This window comes from Vanessa tameamea, chromosome 8 (genome assembly GCF_037043105.1).
Source record: "Vanessa tameamea isolate UH-Manoa-2023 chromosome 8, ilVanTame1 primary haplotype, whole genome shotgun sequence".
NCBI classification, from domain to species: domain Eukaryota; kingdom Metazoa; phylum Arthropoda; class Insecta; order Lepidoptera; family Nymphalidae; genus Vanessa; species Vanessa tameamea.
In genome coordinates, this window is record NC_087316.1 from 1,297,027 (window position 1) to 1,313,288 (window position 16,262).

At 33.7% G+C, this 16,262-nt stretch overlaps 2 protein-coding genes across 2 annotated transcripts; both read right to left on the minus strand.

Annotated features, from left to right (window-relative positions):
* Nucleotides 1-56: 56 nt before the first annotated feature.
* Nucleotides 57-4,645, minus strand: LOC113396261 (glutamate receptor ionotropic, kainate glr-3). The gene is made up of 7 exons (XM_026634136.2): nucleotides 4,596-4,645; nucleotides 3,963-4,158; nucleotides 3,370-3,518; nucleotides 2,848-3,226; nucleotides 1,838-2,124; nucleotides 1,071-1,210; nucleotides 57-958 (listed from the first exon to the last, which is right to left on the minus strand). Exons 1-7 carry the CDS (start codon nucleotides 4,643-4,645, stop codon nucleotides 96-98), a joined length of 2,064 nt encoding a protein of 687 aa, XP_026489921.2. The 3' UTR covers nucleotides 57-95.
* Nucleotides 4,646-5,709: 1,064 nt separating this feature from the next.
* Nucleotides 5,710-15,826, minus strand: LOC113396301 (peroxisomal acyl-coenzyme A oxidase 3-like). Its single transcript, XM_026634199.2, has 13 exons — nucleotides 15,580-15,826; nucleotides 15,153-15,290; nucleotides 14,759-15,074; nucleotides 10,366-10,537; nucleotides 9,323-9,462; nucleotides 8,679-8,821; nucleotides 8,433-8,535; nucleotides 8,085-8,219; nucleotides 7,635-7,868; nucleotides 7,040-7,194; nucleotides 6,374-6,505; nucleotides 5,993-6,145; nucleotides 5,710-5,903 (listed from the first exon to the last, which is right to left on the minus strand). The coding sequence occupies exons 1-13, from the start codon at nucleotides 15,730-15,732 to the stop codon at nucleotides 5,793-5,795; spliced, it is 2,085 nt and encodes a 694-aa protein (XP_026489984.2). The 5' UTR covers nucleotides 15,733-15,826; the 3' UTR covers nucleotides 5,710-5,792.
* Between the last annotated feature and the right edge of the window lie 436 nt (nucleotides 15,827-16,262).

Below are 16,262 nucleotides of genomic sequence, written 5' to 3' on the forward strand. Positions count from 1 at the left end.
GTCATCATGATAGTCAATTATTAGAATGACTGAAATATTTATTTTCATATGATCAGGGCGGATTGTAAATAATTTTAATAAATAATACTACAATTCTACAGCTTGTTTTTTTTGTTCATGTAATAAATGTCTATGGCATATTTATCAAAACTCGGATCCTTCTTGACAATGAAGTTCCAGTGAACAAATTCACTGAGTAGACATAAAAAGCTCAATGTGTAACCAATAGCAAGTGCTAAAAAAGCACAGTATAATTTCTTCAAATTGATTAATGCTTTGATTTCCTCTTCCTTCGTGTCCATTGACTGTATTTTATACATGACGTCACTAAGCCATTTCTCTACGAGACCGACTTCTATGATTCTTTGGATATAAACATCGGCTAATGGTTTCAGTGGTGAGTTTTTGTGAAAACCGATGGATATCGGTATGTTTACGACACAATCTGACATTATATGCAGGTTCCTGTCTCCTTTGTCCTGTGTAACGTCTATGGATATTGAGTTATTCATACTGATTTTTCTTTTTACGCTCAAATATTTGAGGTAATCTGAGCTGTCGTAGTAAGCGTAAACGCCTTTCGCTATTTTCTCGGCGGCTTTCTCGGGATTCTCAACGTTTTCGAATCTTTCGGAGATTTTTTGTCCCATTTCGTCTAGCGATCCTTCGAAGAATCGTTTCGTTTGGAGCCCCCAGCCACCGCATGCTATTTTGCTATTGACTAATTCTTTCAATGTATCAATGGTAACCCGTGGTGCAGGATTGGCAAGAATAGCGGTCATACTCGCTCTATACGATACGACTAATAGAATGCAATAGAGCCAATACCATCCAGTTAAAAGGCGGATTGACCAACCAGTTGGCAACTTAGGTAGAGATACGACGAGTAACATTCCATACGTGTAGAGAATGCTGTTTGTTATTTCGCCGAACAAATATAGCCCGACGGGTTTTGCATCTGTAACGTAAATATTGATTTGCACTCAACTGACCTCAGAGTATTTCCGTCAAGTCATAAAACTACGATGAAAAAAATTACAATATTGTTATTAAAATATTTTAATACTTACAGTTATAATTTTTTTCATTTGCCTTATATTTGTTATTTAATGGCTTGTAATTCAAAAGATTTATGTAATAATTGGCTAGGCCGTAAAATATAGATCCAGTTACTAACAAAACTAATAAAACAGCGATCCACATATACAGACTGCAAAAATATAAACATAAATTATTGTGGACGCCCTCTGTTACACGACATAAACAAATTCAAGCACAAGGTATGTTTGAACATTTTGCATCTTGCTAGGAATCGTCAACGAACGAATGTTGTGTTGCGACTTGTCTCTGTTACTTCTAAGCTTTGCGAACTTACACACGTCGGACTTCGAATACTAGGTACTTTTCAAATAGTTCAAGAGTATTTGGGGTTCGATATTCAACTTTGATAGTTGAAATTTTGCAAATTAATTGATTATCAATAGCCTAAGTATTAAATATGACAGATGATTCAGTCTCAATTATCACAATTCAACAATTGTACAATTCTAGCTAAACAAATCAATATTGAAACGCGAAGGCTTAGTTGACTTAAAACGTGATTCTTTACTGAAGATAGCCGCCTAAAAATGTTATAAGACATTTTGTGATCACTGGGATCGTAAAACTGCGTGTGTAAAATAAAATTCGGCCACATTAACTTCGTGCTAAGAATACTTCAAACCTACTAAATAGAAGAGTTCTTTGCCCAGTTATTTAGTGTCTTTTATTTACATTTAATAGTATTTTATTGATTACAGACACAAAAATGTTTTAATAGAACTGTCTTCATACTTACTTAAATGGTAGAATTAGCGTTTTCCAAGAGTTGTCCGACAAAGCCTCTGGAGTTAAGAAAGTCCAACACTGAGATGTGTAAGGGTTGCTCAAATCTAATAATTTCAAATGATAAGGTGTGTATTGTAAATTTCCGAGAGCTAAATCAGCTTTGCCGCTCACCACTTCGCCGAGAAGACCGGAATACGAGCCGTTATTGTTCTTCTGACCCCATTTATGAATATAAGAATCCATTGGTTCATACAAATTGTGCACAAAGTTCATTTTCTTGGCGAGTGTGTTAAGAATCTGTTAAATTATTATGATTTTGGTAATAAAGGATTAAATGGTATTTTCTCTACGTGAATGTAAAAAAGCGAAACTGTGGCAATTTTGTCTTTGCCGAGGAAATAATAAAGTATTTAAACTAGTCGAACCTGCGGCTTTGTCCGTTCGAAATTTATATAGCTTTACCTATAGCACACAAACCATCACACGCCATTTTACCCCAACGACGGCATTAAAAAAGTAGCCTGTATCCTTCCCAGGGACTCAAACTATCTCCATACCAAATTTCATCTTAAACAGGTCAGTGTTTTAAGCGCGAAGAGGTAACAGAGTAACTTTCTCCTTTTTAATATTAACAAAGATTACAACGAATAACTTATAGATAAAGTATTGAAATGGAAACCATACAATGGGAGAAAAGTCATTATCATCAATCAAATCATTGATTCATCTCATCTCTCAGCCGAAGGACGTCCACTGCTGGACATAGGCCTCCCCCAAAGATTGATAAATTAAATTACATATATATACTGTGTTAACTTGATCAATTTTCACATCTTCGCTAGTAGGTAAAATCAGAGTTCGGAGCCGCACTGGGCGACAGCCTATCTCTGCCTTAGTGCTTGAAATTATACCTTAATCTGAAGCTCAGCTATATTGGACTTACGGAATAAAAAATGCCCTTTTTTGTTTCTCTTACATGAAACAATAGGTACTAATTATAAATACAAACATAATACTTACTTCAATTTCAACACCGCCCACCTTGTTCGTACCATTCAACTTCATCACCACAACTGATGGTAGATGATCAAAATAAACAACATTTAAAATTTCACCGTTAAGATTTCCAGTTTTATCCGCGAAGAGATCTCTATTATAATGGAATTGTCCACTCCATGTATCAACTCGTCTTGATATAAATATGCCTTTGATGGGATTTGGGAAAGGAACTGTCGAAAGGTCGAACCAGGCCTTATTTTTAGCTTTACCGATAACTCTTCTATGATATTTCAGAAACACGACATTCACGATTCGTTTCCAAATGTAATGTAAGCTGCTGTGAAATAGTCTTACATCATGAAGAATTATATATTTGGCTCTCGTATCTAGTATTCTGTGCCTAAAAAAATATTGAAGATATTATTTTTTTTATAAAAAAAATGCCGCGGCAAGCAGAAAATACAGCAGAGAACAAATGGATTCGAGCCATGTACCTCATGCTTATAAATTATATATAAGTATAAATATATGAATAGCTTTAACCTATCTCCAAATCTTAAAAGTCCCGTCACTTGAAAACCATTAGCCATAATAATAGTATACATATTGCACCCATCTGTCCTCGCCTGCCGTAAAGCTTCTAAAGTATCGTAATTAGGAGATAGTAAATCTTCGTATTCCTCAACAACGATCTATAAGAAAAATTATGAATTATGAGACATTTTATTAGGCGCAGGTTATGTCGTCGTCACCGATTTCAAATCTCAAGGGAGACCAGTCAAATACGCAAATATTATAGTGCACAATTGTATGTGCAACGACAGGGGCACTCTATTCCCTCATAATTCGATGGGACGGCAAAAGCATTAGGTACAGTTCCTGGATCTGTATTGGTATTTTCTCGATCTAAAACTCATTAAATAATCTCAGGAAAATCGCGTTTTTGTGTCCTGTCTCGGAAATCATCGAATTATTAAAGTGAAAGAATCATGAGTGCACATAAGCGCACACACTTCCTCACCATGTGTCCCGCGCACTTGAGAATAACGGAATGCAAAGTACCATTCAGGAAGACATCGTTATTGAATAAAAACTCATTTATATTAAATAGTAATAATAAAAATTATTTTGCATACCATAACAATTGGAACAGCAAAAGTTCTTTTAAAATAAGTTCCTTCGAATACGTTTAAATACACCGCGTCAGTTATAATAACCAGACAAGTTACGCCATCTTTCCTGACCAAACCATTCAACAAATCTATTAGTATGAACTGTAGGTCTTTTCGTACTTTTAATTCATTCAACAATGGACCTAAGTCTGCTTGAATTCTAAAAATAAAAAAAAACTATTATATATTTTTTTGATGATTCCAAATACATGATATGATTCTTTAGAAGCTTAATTTTATAATCTGATCTGTTTTAATTCGTTGATATAATTTAGATAGAGTCTTTTATGATCCACATTTTAGCAAGGAATACTACTTCTATAACTTTTAATGATCTGTATAAAATAATATTTTTTATTATTTATGTTTTTTTTTTCTGAAGTGAGCATCGCCAAGCTACGAACAGAGATGATATACCCAACGGTTGCGGTATGTTGGAACGATCCACTGCAATCTGTGCCGAAGAGAACGATCACAAGGGGTTTTAGTGAGTCAGAAAATCAAAAACCATTACGGATTCCCAGGGCCCAGGTACGTTCAGGATTTTTAGTTTTCTAACTAATCTATTTATAAAGTATGTATATTAAAAATACTAACGGAATCATAAACGCCGCAATGAAAACAAATTTAACAACGATTCCCGCCATTTTTATTGAACGAATGAACTGTTGAGTGAAATTAACATTCGTTTATTCAGGCTGATTGACAGCCTTTAATTCCGTATTCAAAGCAATTACGTTGAACGGATTTGTAAATAAATAATCATTCAATTTAAAACGTATCAAGTGGCTTGAGACTAATACATAATTAAAAAAGGGTCACCATTTTGATTAAAAAACCAGAAGTGGGTATAATTTTTTATTACTAAAATATTGTATATTTCTTTAAACATTCGCCTTAATCTATATAAAAACAATAAAAAATATTGATTAAAAAATAATTTGATATAAAATTTAAATCATTTAACAAACCACCATTAAATATAATTCCTTTAAAATGTGTAAATCTTATCATAGTTTTTTTGTTGTTCTTAATTTAAATAATATAACAATTTATATCAAAACATTATATGTTACGTATTTTTATTGTGATCTCCTTTAGTATTTTGTATATTGTTCCTTTACAAAAATATTTCTAATATATAGTAATGATATTTATATTTATAATATATAATGTAAATCATATTTAAAATATTTTTATAATAAATGGTTTTAGTTGCCCCTGTGTTTGTTCAATAAAACATTTAAAAATATGAGGATTACGGTAGTCGGTACGGTATCTGACATCTCACCTAGATATTAACATAAACATTATATACTCTTGGAATGTGTTACCATGTGCTACCATCCAATGGCTGACACCAGCACCGCGTGCGCTCATTGGTCAAATCAAATGGCACGGGCTTTCCCGGCTTGCTATTACACACTTCCGTCCCTTTACACGAAATCCCTCACACAGATTGCAGGAAAGCGAGGCGAAAGATGATACACATTAATATTAAAATTATTTCAACATAAAGATAATATTTTTCCAAAACAAGCATACCTTTGCATGTAAAATCATAAAAAAGAGCAAATACGATTGCTGTAAATTAATTGTGTGCATAATTAACCCATATATCACATTATTGTTTACAAATTGTTTATAAAGCAACCTGTATATGAAGTGTACTGCGCTTAAGTCGTACAGAATGTCAGAATGTTACAGTTGGGAATACGTTGATAGTGTTTTGCATCATACAGTTAGTACTTGAGCATATACGGACATCGAGTACCCGCGGCGGGCGCAGGCGCACTACAGCTTGCTGGGCAGGCGCGCGCGCCAGTGCACCACGTCGCGCCACCACTCCGGCCGGGTCATCGACCCAGGTGACGTCATCACCTTGTTCTGGATGTGTTTGTACACCTGCGGCAATAAAATAATATACGTATTAAGTAGAAATGGATTCATTCGATCGGTGGCGCATTAGCGACGTAGTCTCGACAGAGACCGACCTGGCCGTCCGCCATGCCCAGCACGGAGTTGAGGCAGAAGTCGGGCGGCGCCAGCGTGTCGGCGAGCGCGGGCGCGTGCGGGCGCAGCGCGGCGCTCGCGCGCAGCACGGCCTCGCGCAGCGCCGCGCCCGCCTGCGCGCGCAGGTACCCGCCCTGAGGGAATTTAATTGCATGGGTGGGTTCATTCCATTTATGCGAAAGTCGACTGTATCATATCAGACCTGCACTAATTTAGTGGTGAGCTGAGTTACCTTTGGCTTTTATGCCAATTATTTAACTTTAAAAAGACATATTATATAAATTAAAAGTTTTATTAGTAGTAACCTAATGAATGACTAGTATAGATGGCCTCCATGGCATTGAGTAGTAATGAATACTTACAATGTACAGAGTCGCCATATGTTTTTCTAGAAGAAATGCGCCATACAATGAAACCATTTGTAATAAAATTTCTCTACAGGCGGCGTCTTCGAAAGCTTTCGCAGTTTTGTAGAAGTGATTCAGGATGTAGTTCTTGAAAAAAATTATTATAAATTAGCGTATATTATATGGATAGATTTTTAAAATAAGAACATTTCAGTGACGATGAGAAAAGCCTGCCCCCCCTAACAGTGTCGGGGTGCGGATACGCCTTCATAACTCGAGATCTTTACCCATTAGAATAACCTTCATAAGAAATTATTCTTTTTGGAACGAGATCTTTCACTCGGCTAACAGCAGTGAACTGGCAGAAATCGTCGCGTAAGGAATAAGCTTCCTCCCCTCCAGGCGACCTTTCCCTCTCTTTCTCAATCTTCCTGTCTCTTTCTATCGTATACAGTTTTAAGTCCTATTATTTAAACTTATTTTTGTTATTGTTTTTATTCACACGGAATTTTTAACGACACACATTATTAATTCATTTCACGTGTCACTCACGACACCATTATTTTTTCATAAGATTGACTTCTTATGGTGGTTTACATATAGCCAGCACAGCATAGTGTATTATTAGCCTCCCCCTCTCTTCACAGACAAGACATACAATATATATGTTTGACGGCATACTTCTCCATATATGACGGACAATGAGATTGCGTTGTATGACTGTGACTCGTCCTTAGCTTGCAAATTGTCTTTGCCTTCGCTCTTCAGCTTCGAAACTTTTTCGTACGTCATCTTCAGGACGTATGCGGTCAGCCATTTGTACATTTGTATCAGATCTGGAAAATCATTAAAACAATTGTTACATTTTTAATCGGCAACCCTAATTCGTTAAAATGCCGCATCATACTTTTTTTATATTTTGGAACCAATCTTACAGAGACTAAGCATGAGATTTGTTATAATTTTTTAACCTTAGGTGTTACGTATGATAATCAAAATGCTTTATTCATATTATACATAAATAATATTATTATCGAGGCCGGTCATCTTGATGTCAGAATGATGACCATTTTACATTTTTTTTTTCTTATCATAGGTACCAAATATTTAAACATAGGTATTAAATAGTATTGCATAGTTACTAAATGCTGGCAGTATTTTAAAGTTGTCACTGTACTGTCATTCTGATCTCCTTATTTTTATATGTCAGTCAATTTTTAAATATATGTCATCCTATCTATGTCACGGGCTCTAGTTTAATATTAAATCAACTTACTGCAAGGGTCTATGAGTTCATCAACAGTCGTCCAGGGACAAATGGTCTTCAGATACTCGTCAGCATTTTCCAGGAATTTCAATGACCCCAAAGGCGTATCTTCATCTTTGATTTCTCGCCTCTTGGGCCACATGGTCAGCAGCCAGTTGCTACTCTGCTGCAAGAGCAGGCTGTTTTCACCCTCGTAAGTGCAATTTGCGTCATTGTCGTTTCGTAAGTCGCCCAAACCGGCGGCTGTAGTTTATATGCACGTTAATATAATTATTAATTTTTTTATAAATAGCAATTTTTTCATTGTGACTCAAGTTAATTTTATATTGTTTCATATCTTCTAAATATTATAACTCTCGTTACTTCACAAATATACATATACGTATTTATATCTATACGCGTGAGTATGAGTAAACATTACATAAACATATATATCACAAAAATACGCAACGTCCGCACCTCGCAGGTACCCGTGGCCGCCGGCGGCCTCCCGGCAGGCCTGTATGGCGTCGCGCGCCGCCCACGCGCACAGCGGCTTGGCGCTCGCCGACAGCGCGTGCAGCTCCACGCCGCGCGCCGCCGGGCCCGCGCGCCCTGCACGCCGCCCACACACACGCGCATTTTATTATGTAAGCGTGCCCGCGCATCGCACGCACACCCGCGCACGCACACCCGCGCACGCACACCCGCGCACGCACACCCGCGCACGCACACCCGCGCACGCACACCCGCGCACGGGCATGCGCGCGCACGCGAGCTTTGGGCCGCACGAATCACGATATAAGCTTGGTAGTTAATCAAACTAACCGAGTAAGCTGTCGATCATGATTCTGATGTGCAGGTCGCCGAACCACGTGCAGAATATGCGGAACGCGAACGTCGTCGCCAGATACGGCAGCAGGCGGACTTGCTGGGGACATAACGTTTGGAAATATTTCTCCTGACAAATCTCGCATGTATTCAAAATATTCGCTATTCGATTAAATTTCCAATAATTCAGAATAAAATTCCATGGTAGATTAGGGACAATTCGCCTAGAATTGTGACATTTACCTGTTGCTGATACTCGAGTACGGGTGTCTCCTCGGCGGCACCTTGCGGCCCGAACTGTTTCCTCACAGCAGAATACCTGATCGCTATGACTATCGCTTTCTGAAGATAGTTTGTCGATATCGATGTTATATTCACTCGTCCACCTAAAATTTTTAACGGAATAGAATTAATTATTATTATTAAATCTAATTATTTATGTGGCTTTTTACTACCTCCAGTGTGAAGTTAACCAATGTAAAGCTTACACAAGGGACAACATCTCAGTGAGTGCGTGCGTACGTGCGTGCTAGCGTGCGCTTGTTTGCGTGTGCGTGCGTGTGTGTGTGTGTGTGTGTGTGTGTGTGTATGCTGTGTGAGTGCGTGTGTGTTTGCGCGTATATGAGTGTGTGTGTGTTTATGTGAGAGAGATAGAGAGAGTGCGTCTGATTCGAGCATAACATAATTGAGTGAAAAGAACTAAGCATTACAGGGTGCAACCTGTAATGATACAATTTGTCCGACATTATAAAAATAGATGACTCGACGGCAGATTACTTGAGAGAGTGAGGCATTATTGTAACTCAAAACCGAATCATAGATAGAACATTAGAGTGAGGTGAGGGAGGAGTATGTAAAAAAAATATTGATGATAAAACTGTTATTACCTGATAATATTCCCAATGATGCACCAAATCTCTTACTGGGATCTCTGAAAGGCGTCTTATAGTCCCCATTATCATCGACTCCCCCCAACTTGTCCAGGGCATACTCCTTTGGTATGTGGTAATTGTTGAACATGACAAATCTGCAATTAGTATAATGTTTCCAAAATTTAGAGTTTGATGCTAATTTGTCAAAGAACCTTCAGGACGTATTAGATAAATGAATATAATAGAAAATAATTTTATATACACAGACCAAAGGTAAAGTTGACATGTCCGCGATTGCCGCTGAATCTGAATCGCCAATACGCCATTAACCTCGGAAACTACCTACCTGTAGTTACACAGGCTCATCTCCCATATTAAATATTGCTGTTTGGCGGTAGAATATGCAAGTTTATTTGGTTAGAAGATCTTTACACAAAATTGCTTGGATAAAGTAACAGTAATACTTGTACTAGTGGTTTGCCCGCGAAACTTTGCGTCTATTTAAAATATTTTTTTTTAGGAATCTCGAAACCTATGACATGTTTTATTTTGATTTCATTTCATTGTAAACTGCAAGGCACTCATCTACATTTGGCGCCAAAATAATAAAACATAATTTGAATAAAAAAATTTCCGGCTACTAACATTTTTCCAATCTCTAAAATTTATTACTTATTTGTTAAATTGTAACAATTTAGACACACATTAAGTACACCTATCGTGCCCTAATCAGTGGGACAAAAATCGGTTTACTCTATTAATATATATAATAGCTTAATTCCGGGGTCGAGGTCACATAAGTTAGTGTAATTACAGACACAAGAAAAAAAACTTCTTAATCGGACTTTGCACACGTTAAGGTCAGTTTAAAACCATTTTGACAGGTGAGTTCAGGACGACGTTGTGTCGTGTCGAATAAAAGTTCTATCCAAATATATTAACCTATTCTTGGTCATTAGGGCCAAATTCCCGGGCTGATTAAATTCTAATAGTTCTGTTTTTAAGTATCTAGCAACACTTTCAATAATTAATCGTTTTACAAGCTGTCAATCACCTACCCATTGTCAACACCATTCAATCCAATCTTCTCTCCAATATCCCCTACCGTTACTCCCGGGAACGGTTTCAGGGTCTTCGGATCCCTAATAGGTACAACGAATGCGTGCAAGCCATGATTTTTCCCTTTCGATATAAGAATCGCGTAGACAATTGCATGTGTAGCGCATTGACCTAGAAAATCATATTAATTGCATTAGTTAACGTTAAGACAATTGTTATCGTTGACCTTTGCCACAACTATTGCATGATGATATTAATATTAAAAAAAAAATTGCAGTAAATTTATTAATCTGTGTAAAAATAAAGATATATAAATACGAGCAGTTTATTTTGAGCGCAATAAATTATGTTATTATAAATACACAATTTGAGATTATATTTGTGTGATATCATTTGTTTTCAAATGTTTTCGATTAATTATGTTACTAAGATAATAAACATACAATGGCCGATTGTTGAATGACGTCCGATTAAGTTATCTGATAAAAATAATTAAATTATGTAGTAAACATAACCTTCATAGTACGATACATGTTGTTTTTTTTATGATATCTGTAGGCGGACGAGCAAATGGGCCACCTGATGGAAAGTGATCACCACCGCGCATAGACAATGACGTTGTAAGAAAAATTAACCATTCCTTACATCACCAATGCGCCACCGACCTTGGAAACTAAGATGTTACGTCCCTTGTGCCTGTAGTTACACTGGCTCACTCATCCTTCAAACCGTAACACATCAATACTGAGTACCGCTGTTTGGCGGTAGAATATCTCATTAGTTGTCATAGTCATTGTTATAGCATTTGTAAAAAGTCATTCCCACAGACGGGCTTGCACAAAGCCCTACCACCAAATATACTCATTTTAAATATTATTATTATATAGTAAATTAGTATAGAAATTCAAATTTAAAAAACTAGAATAGTGGCAAAAATGCTAGCAGCGTTACCCCGTTGAATATTCCTTATGCAAATAAACTTTCAATGTTGACAGATAACATAATCACTTTGTCCTTTGTATATCTGTGGCACTCGTGACCGTCCTGGTGACCTTCGATTAGATTATAAAAAAAACTAGCCTTAACCGTTAATAACATACTATAAAACCTTCGATTCCGAGATATATAACATAATATACTAGTTTATATAACATTCGTAATTTACGTCAATTAAATGTTCAAAGATCACAATCCTCATTTACAATATTTAAATTTACAATTCTTATATACAATAGTCGCTTGCCGTTGTCTGTATGTATTATTATACATAATATAATATATAAAACCTACTCCGAAACGCACTGCATCTTCTAGTATAAGTTTTATGTATATTGGTTTAGTAGTTGTTTATAGAGTACCTGTGATTATACAAATCTGTGACCTTCACATTATCTTTTTAATGGCCCGGTCTCAGGAACTTCGGATCTGCGGGGTTCAATATGACCACTGTTCCAACGAGGCAGACATAAGAAAGATAAGCCAACTATATATAACTATATTAACATGGGATGTGACTTATCCTAGAAACTAAAAAAAACAGTCCACAACGCCTGTTCAACCTTGTGTACCATTTTTTTCTTTTAATTACCTTGATCGAAGGAGTAACTTAATGTTTTAATTGATTATCTGAAGCTAAAATACGCATTCTCTCTCACGGTACATGGAAAAACTACAAAATATAATTTCGGTTTTTTTTATTAAATAAAGAACAAAGACAAAGCGGATGAGAGCCACTATTTATTCATCAAGATTACATTTGTTGTAAATATGTAATAGTGAGATATTTTTTTTTTATTAAAATGACTTAGCTTCATGATCTGACATGATTTATCGGAATTATTTTTTGTTGATGTAATTGTAAGCAATAATATTATGGCAAATTTCAAAACGACTAAAAATCTTATTATCCTTCAATTTAAGGTATTCTTAAATGTTGAAGACATAAGTAAGTATTATTTATTATTTTCTAAGCATTATAATATTTATAAACAAGAGCATGAAGTTCACGTTTGTGAAACTGCGAAGCGAACTTACATGAAGGCACTTTTGAATCGTCATGAATTGAATGTAAAGCTACCAACGGTAAGTTTAGTAGCTTTACCCGGTACTCTCGATAGAATCTACTTATCGTAAGGAAAATTCCTAACGGAAAGTAGATTCTGATTCTATCAAGTATACCGTGTAATTTAAGGAATTCATTGGTTACTCCTTTCCACCATTTAAATTACAGATTATGTAAAGTACAATTAAATGTTGGTATATACTGACTAGAAATAAATAAATACTAAGGCCACGCTTTTATGTCTTCAATATAATATTGTATTGAGTTATATACCTTGTTTATAAATGTTTTCTTTTTTATATAAGCTTTAAATTATTCAATATTAATAATATTAAATGTACTCGAAGTTAAAACCTCTGAAACGCACTGCATCGTGTGGAATAAGTGTTATATATATTCGTTAATATAATTTTAATTAGGCTTTACAAAAAAACTTACTAATTTATTCATATAGATATAAATCTATATGAATAAATTAGTATAAACCATAATAGCATTGGAAGATCGAAATTTGTACGGCTACATGAGCGGATTTAACTTGATGTCAAATAATTTCCATTTAATTACTAAACTACTTTCTGTTCAAGTGACGTTTATGATAATTTCCGGTCCGCACGCAGTGATAGTTCTTCCGCCGTACATCAGACTAACTGTTAATTAAGTTATACAAAACAAATCAAATCGTTTATTAATATATTCTGTATTTTCATGTAAGTTCTCATTTAATCGTCGTACTATTAAATTAAACTAATATACAGAAGAATTTGAAATATTTTATCCATACAAAACAACTTATTGCTATTGTTGTTTTTGTTTGACAAAACGACGACAGACAATTAGAAACAAATAAAATCGCATGGAAATTCATAGATTATTCTTAGATATTCAAAGTTATAGTGTAATTTTTATTTTATAACACTGGTTTGTGTCTATTCAAAGTTATAACAACGATAATTTACATAAAACTAGTTTACCGCTATTTCATATAAGACTTATTCAATTAACCTCAATAAAAAATAATTTTAGGATGTATTTTTGAATTCAATTATATCATATTCAGAGATATGATAAAAACCGTTGGTGTGAATTTTTGTTATATCGTGTACTGGATATAAATTTAGCGCGTGTTAGTATTCAATAAAAGAAATATGCATTGCAAAAAAAAAATTGCTAGCATTTCTAAGATTATTGCTTTCAACCAAATTCTCCAACTATCCTCGAGGAAAAATATAATTTCAAAAACAATAATTCCTACTAAATCTACCTCTATCAACAGTATAGCTATGTAAATAGACGAATACAATGGAAATATATTACCATCTTAATGTTTTAGAGGTCAAAAGGACAAATATGTCAAAAGTAATGTTAATTATTACTGGTATAACTACATGCTGAGTTAATACAAACTAAAACATTGTTTTTATTTTCATTTAATAATTTAAACTAATTTATATAATATATGGTATTTATTAGTTCATATCATATTATTTAGATTTTGTATTTGCTCAAGATTCTTTACTATTCAATATTTTAATGTTCCACATAGTCCTAGTCTTTTGTTTTATAAACTGATGTCTCAAAATCCAAATTCAAATATCTCTATTTAACAAAGATGCAATACTTTTATTGAATGTCATAATTCTACCACCAGTTCAAAAAGAAATACCTCAGATCTGAGACTAACTAGCAAAAGAAACACAATGTTTTTTTTTGTATGTAATGTGTGTATACTTTTTTATGATTATTTATTTTTGATACCCCTAGTAGCAATAGTTTCATTCCCAAATTTTCCAAATAACTTTATATAAATTCCAATTTTCTTTATTCTAAATTTTTGGTAGTACCACTAAATAACAGTGCTAAGATAAATTATTGACTAAAATTCTTTCAAAACTTCTCTCTACTTAAACAAAGTTCACAAGAGAAACAACATTTCAATGTACCTATTAAGTTTAAATCAACATTACTAAATAGTAATGTTGACTTAAACTTAATCCTAAGATTTTATATATAAATCGTCAGAGAACCTATTTAATTCAATAAAAACTGGAACAATACTTTTTTTAGGTTCTTTTCCAAATAAATTGTTTTTCAGCTAAGTTTTTGAATAATTAAATAATTTAAACTTAAGGAGTTAAAATAATTACTAATGAAAAATGAAATACTAACTGTTTGCTTTATATATTATCTTCTAATAATATTTTTACCCATTATATATAAAACATTTTTTTTTAATAATTTTTATTTTATATTCTTAAAATTTAACCTGTTTTATATTCAACTCTCTTTATGAAAGATATGAAGATATATTATCAATGGTGTACACTCACCCAAGGAACCAACCCAAAACTTAGCAGCTTCAAAATCAGCAGAATGAATCACAAATTGCTTTGTTTTAGGGCAATAAGTTGCAGTTGTTCTCATACCCTTTGCATTGGAGCCGTGGGATACTTCAGTGAGTGCAAAACATCCACCAATCTTTCCCTTTTCAGAGGCTTCTATAAAATCATACATATGAGGCCCTCCACTGCCTTGAATTGTGTTTGAGAACATTCGAAATGTAAGAGACATTTTTACTGCAAGTGAACTATTAAACATAAATAAAGCTTCCGACCAAGCTTGGAATAATTTTGGTTCTTCTATAAGCTAAAAAATAATAATTTTTATTTATTAAAGAAATGTGTTTGTACATTGTGTAATTAATGATTAATGAATGAGACTTACCAGTTCAGAGGGTAAAAAATTCTCATTAAATATGGCATACATGCGTTTTACTGCTATACGTCTTTCTTCATCAAGGGGAAGTGATGTATCAGAATGTTGAAATAATGGATTATTCTCCATAAATTTCCACATATCATGCTTAAAATAAACAAATTAAATGGTTATTATTTATTTAATTTAAAGAGATAATTTAACAATGTTAGGTTTGTAAAACAGTACTCAATTATCTTAACAGTTTAAATTTAACAAAATTTGAGTACTTACAGATTAAAACTTTTTAAAATTTTATTATTTTTAAATTAAATAAAAAAGGTAACTCATCAAATTAATTCATATTGCGATTTAAAAAAAAAACTTTGTACCTTGTTACTTATTAATTATTTTATGAATAAAATCTTAATTATTAATTTTAAAGTTAAGTACTTACTTTAAGTTTAATTGTTGTCATATTATCATAAACAAGTTTCATAACACGCCAATTAAATGTTGCTTTTTTTCTATAATTATCCAGAGGTCCATTTGGTAAGTCAGGGAAATAGCTTTTTAACTCGTCCATGACAAGTGTTTTTGAGGATTCCATTATTTTCAAACAAATAACAATGATTAGCAGCAATCACTTTCTACAATCTTGTAATCGAATATGTTTCACTTATATACAAAACTGATTAAATCGATTGAAATATTAGGCTTAACTTATCACATATCAACAAGTGTTATGAACTTCATTATAGACAATTTATTTGACATTTAAAAATACAGCAAACTATTTAACATTAACTAATACTTTTCATATATTTTTATATTTACAAATTGCATGTTTAGGTATATTTTCAATATTAATGTTTAAAAATTTTAATGAAATGTAAATGTATGCATTAAATAATTATATATTTTGTAAGAATTTAAAATTACTATTCATGGTAGATAGAATAATTATTACGATATTTTATGCATTAAATAAATAAATGTTTTAATATATATGTAGGTACTCTTAGTTTTAAACATTTAAACTTCTGGATTCCATAAATTTAAAATAAAAATGATAATAAGTCTGCCATACACGTTAGGCCAGAGCGATCGACCGACGATAAGATGATGTCCAAAGCTAGG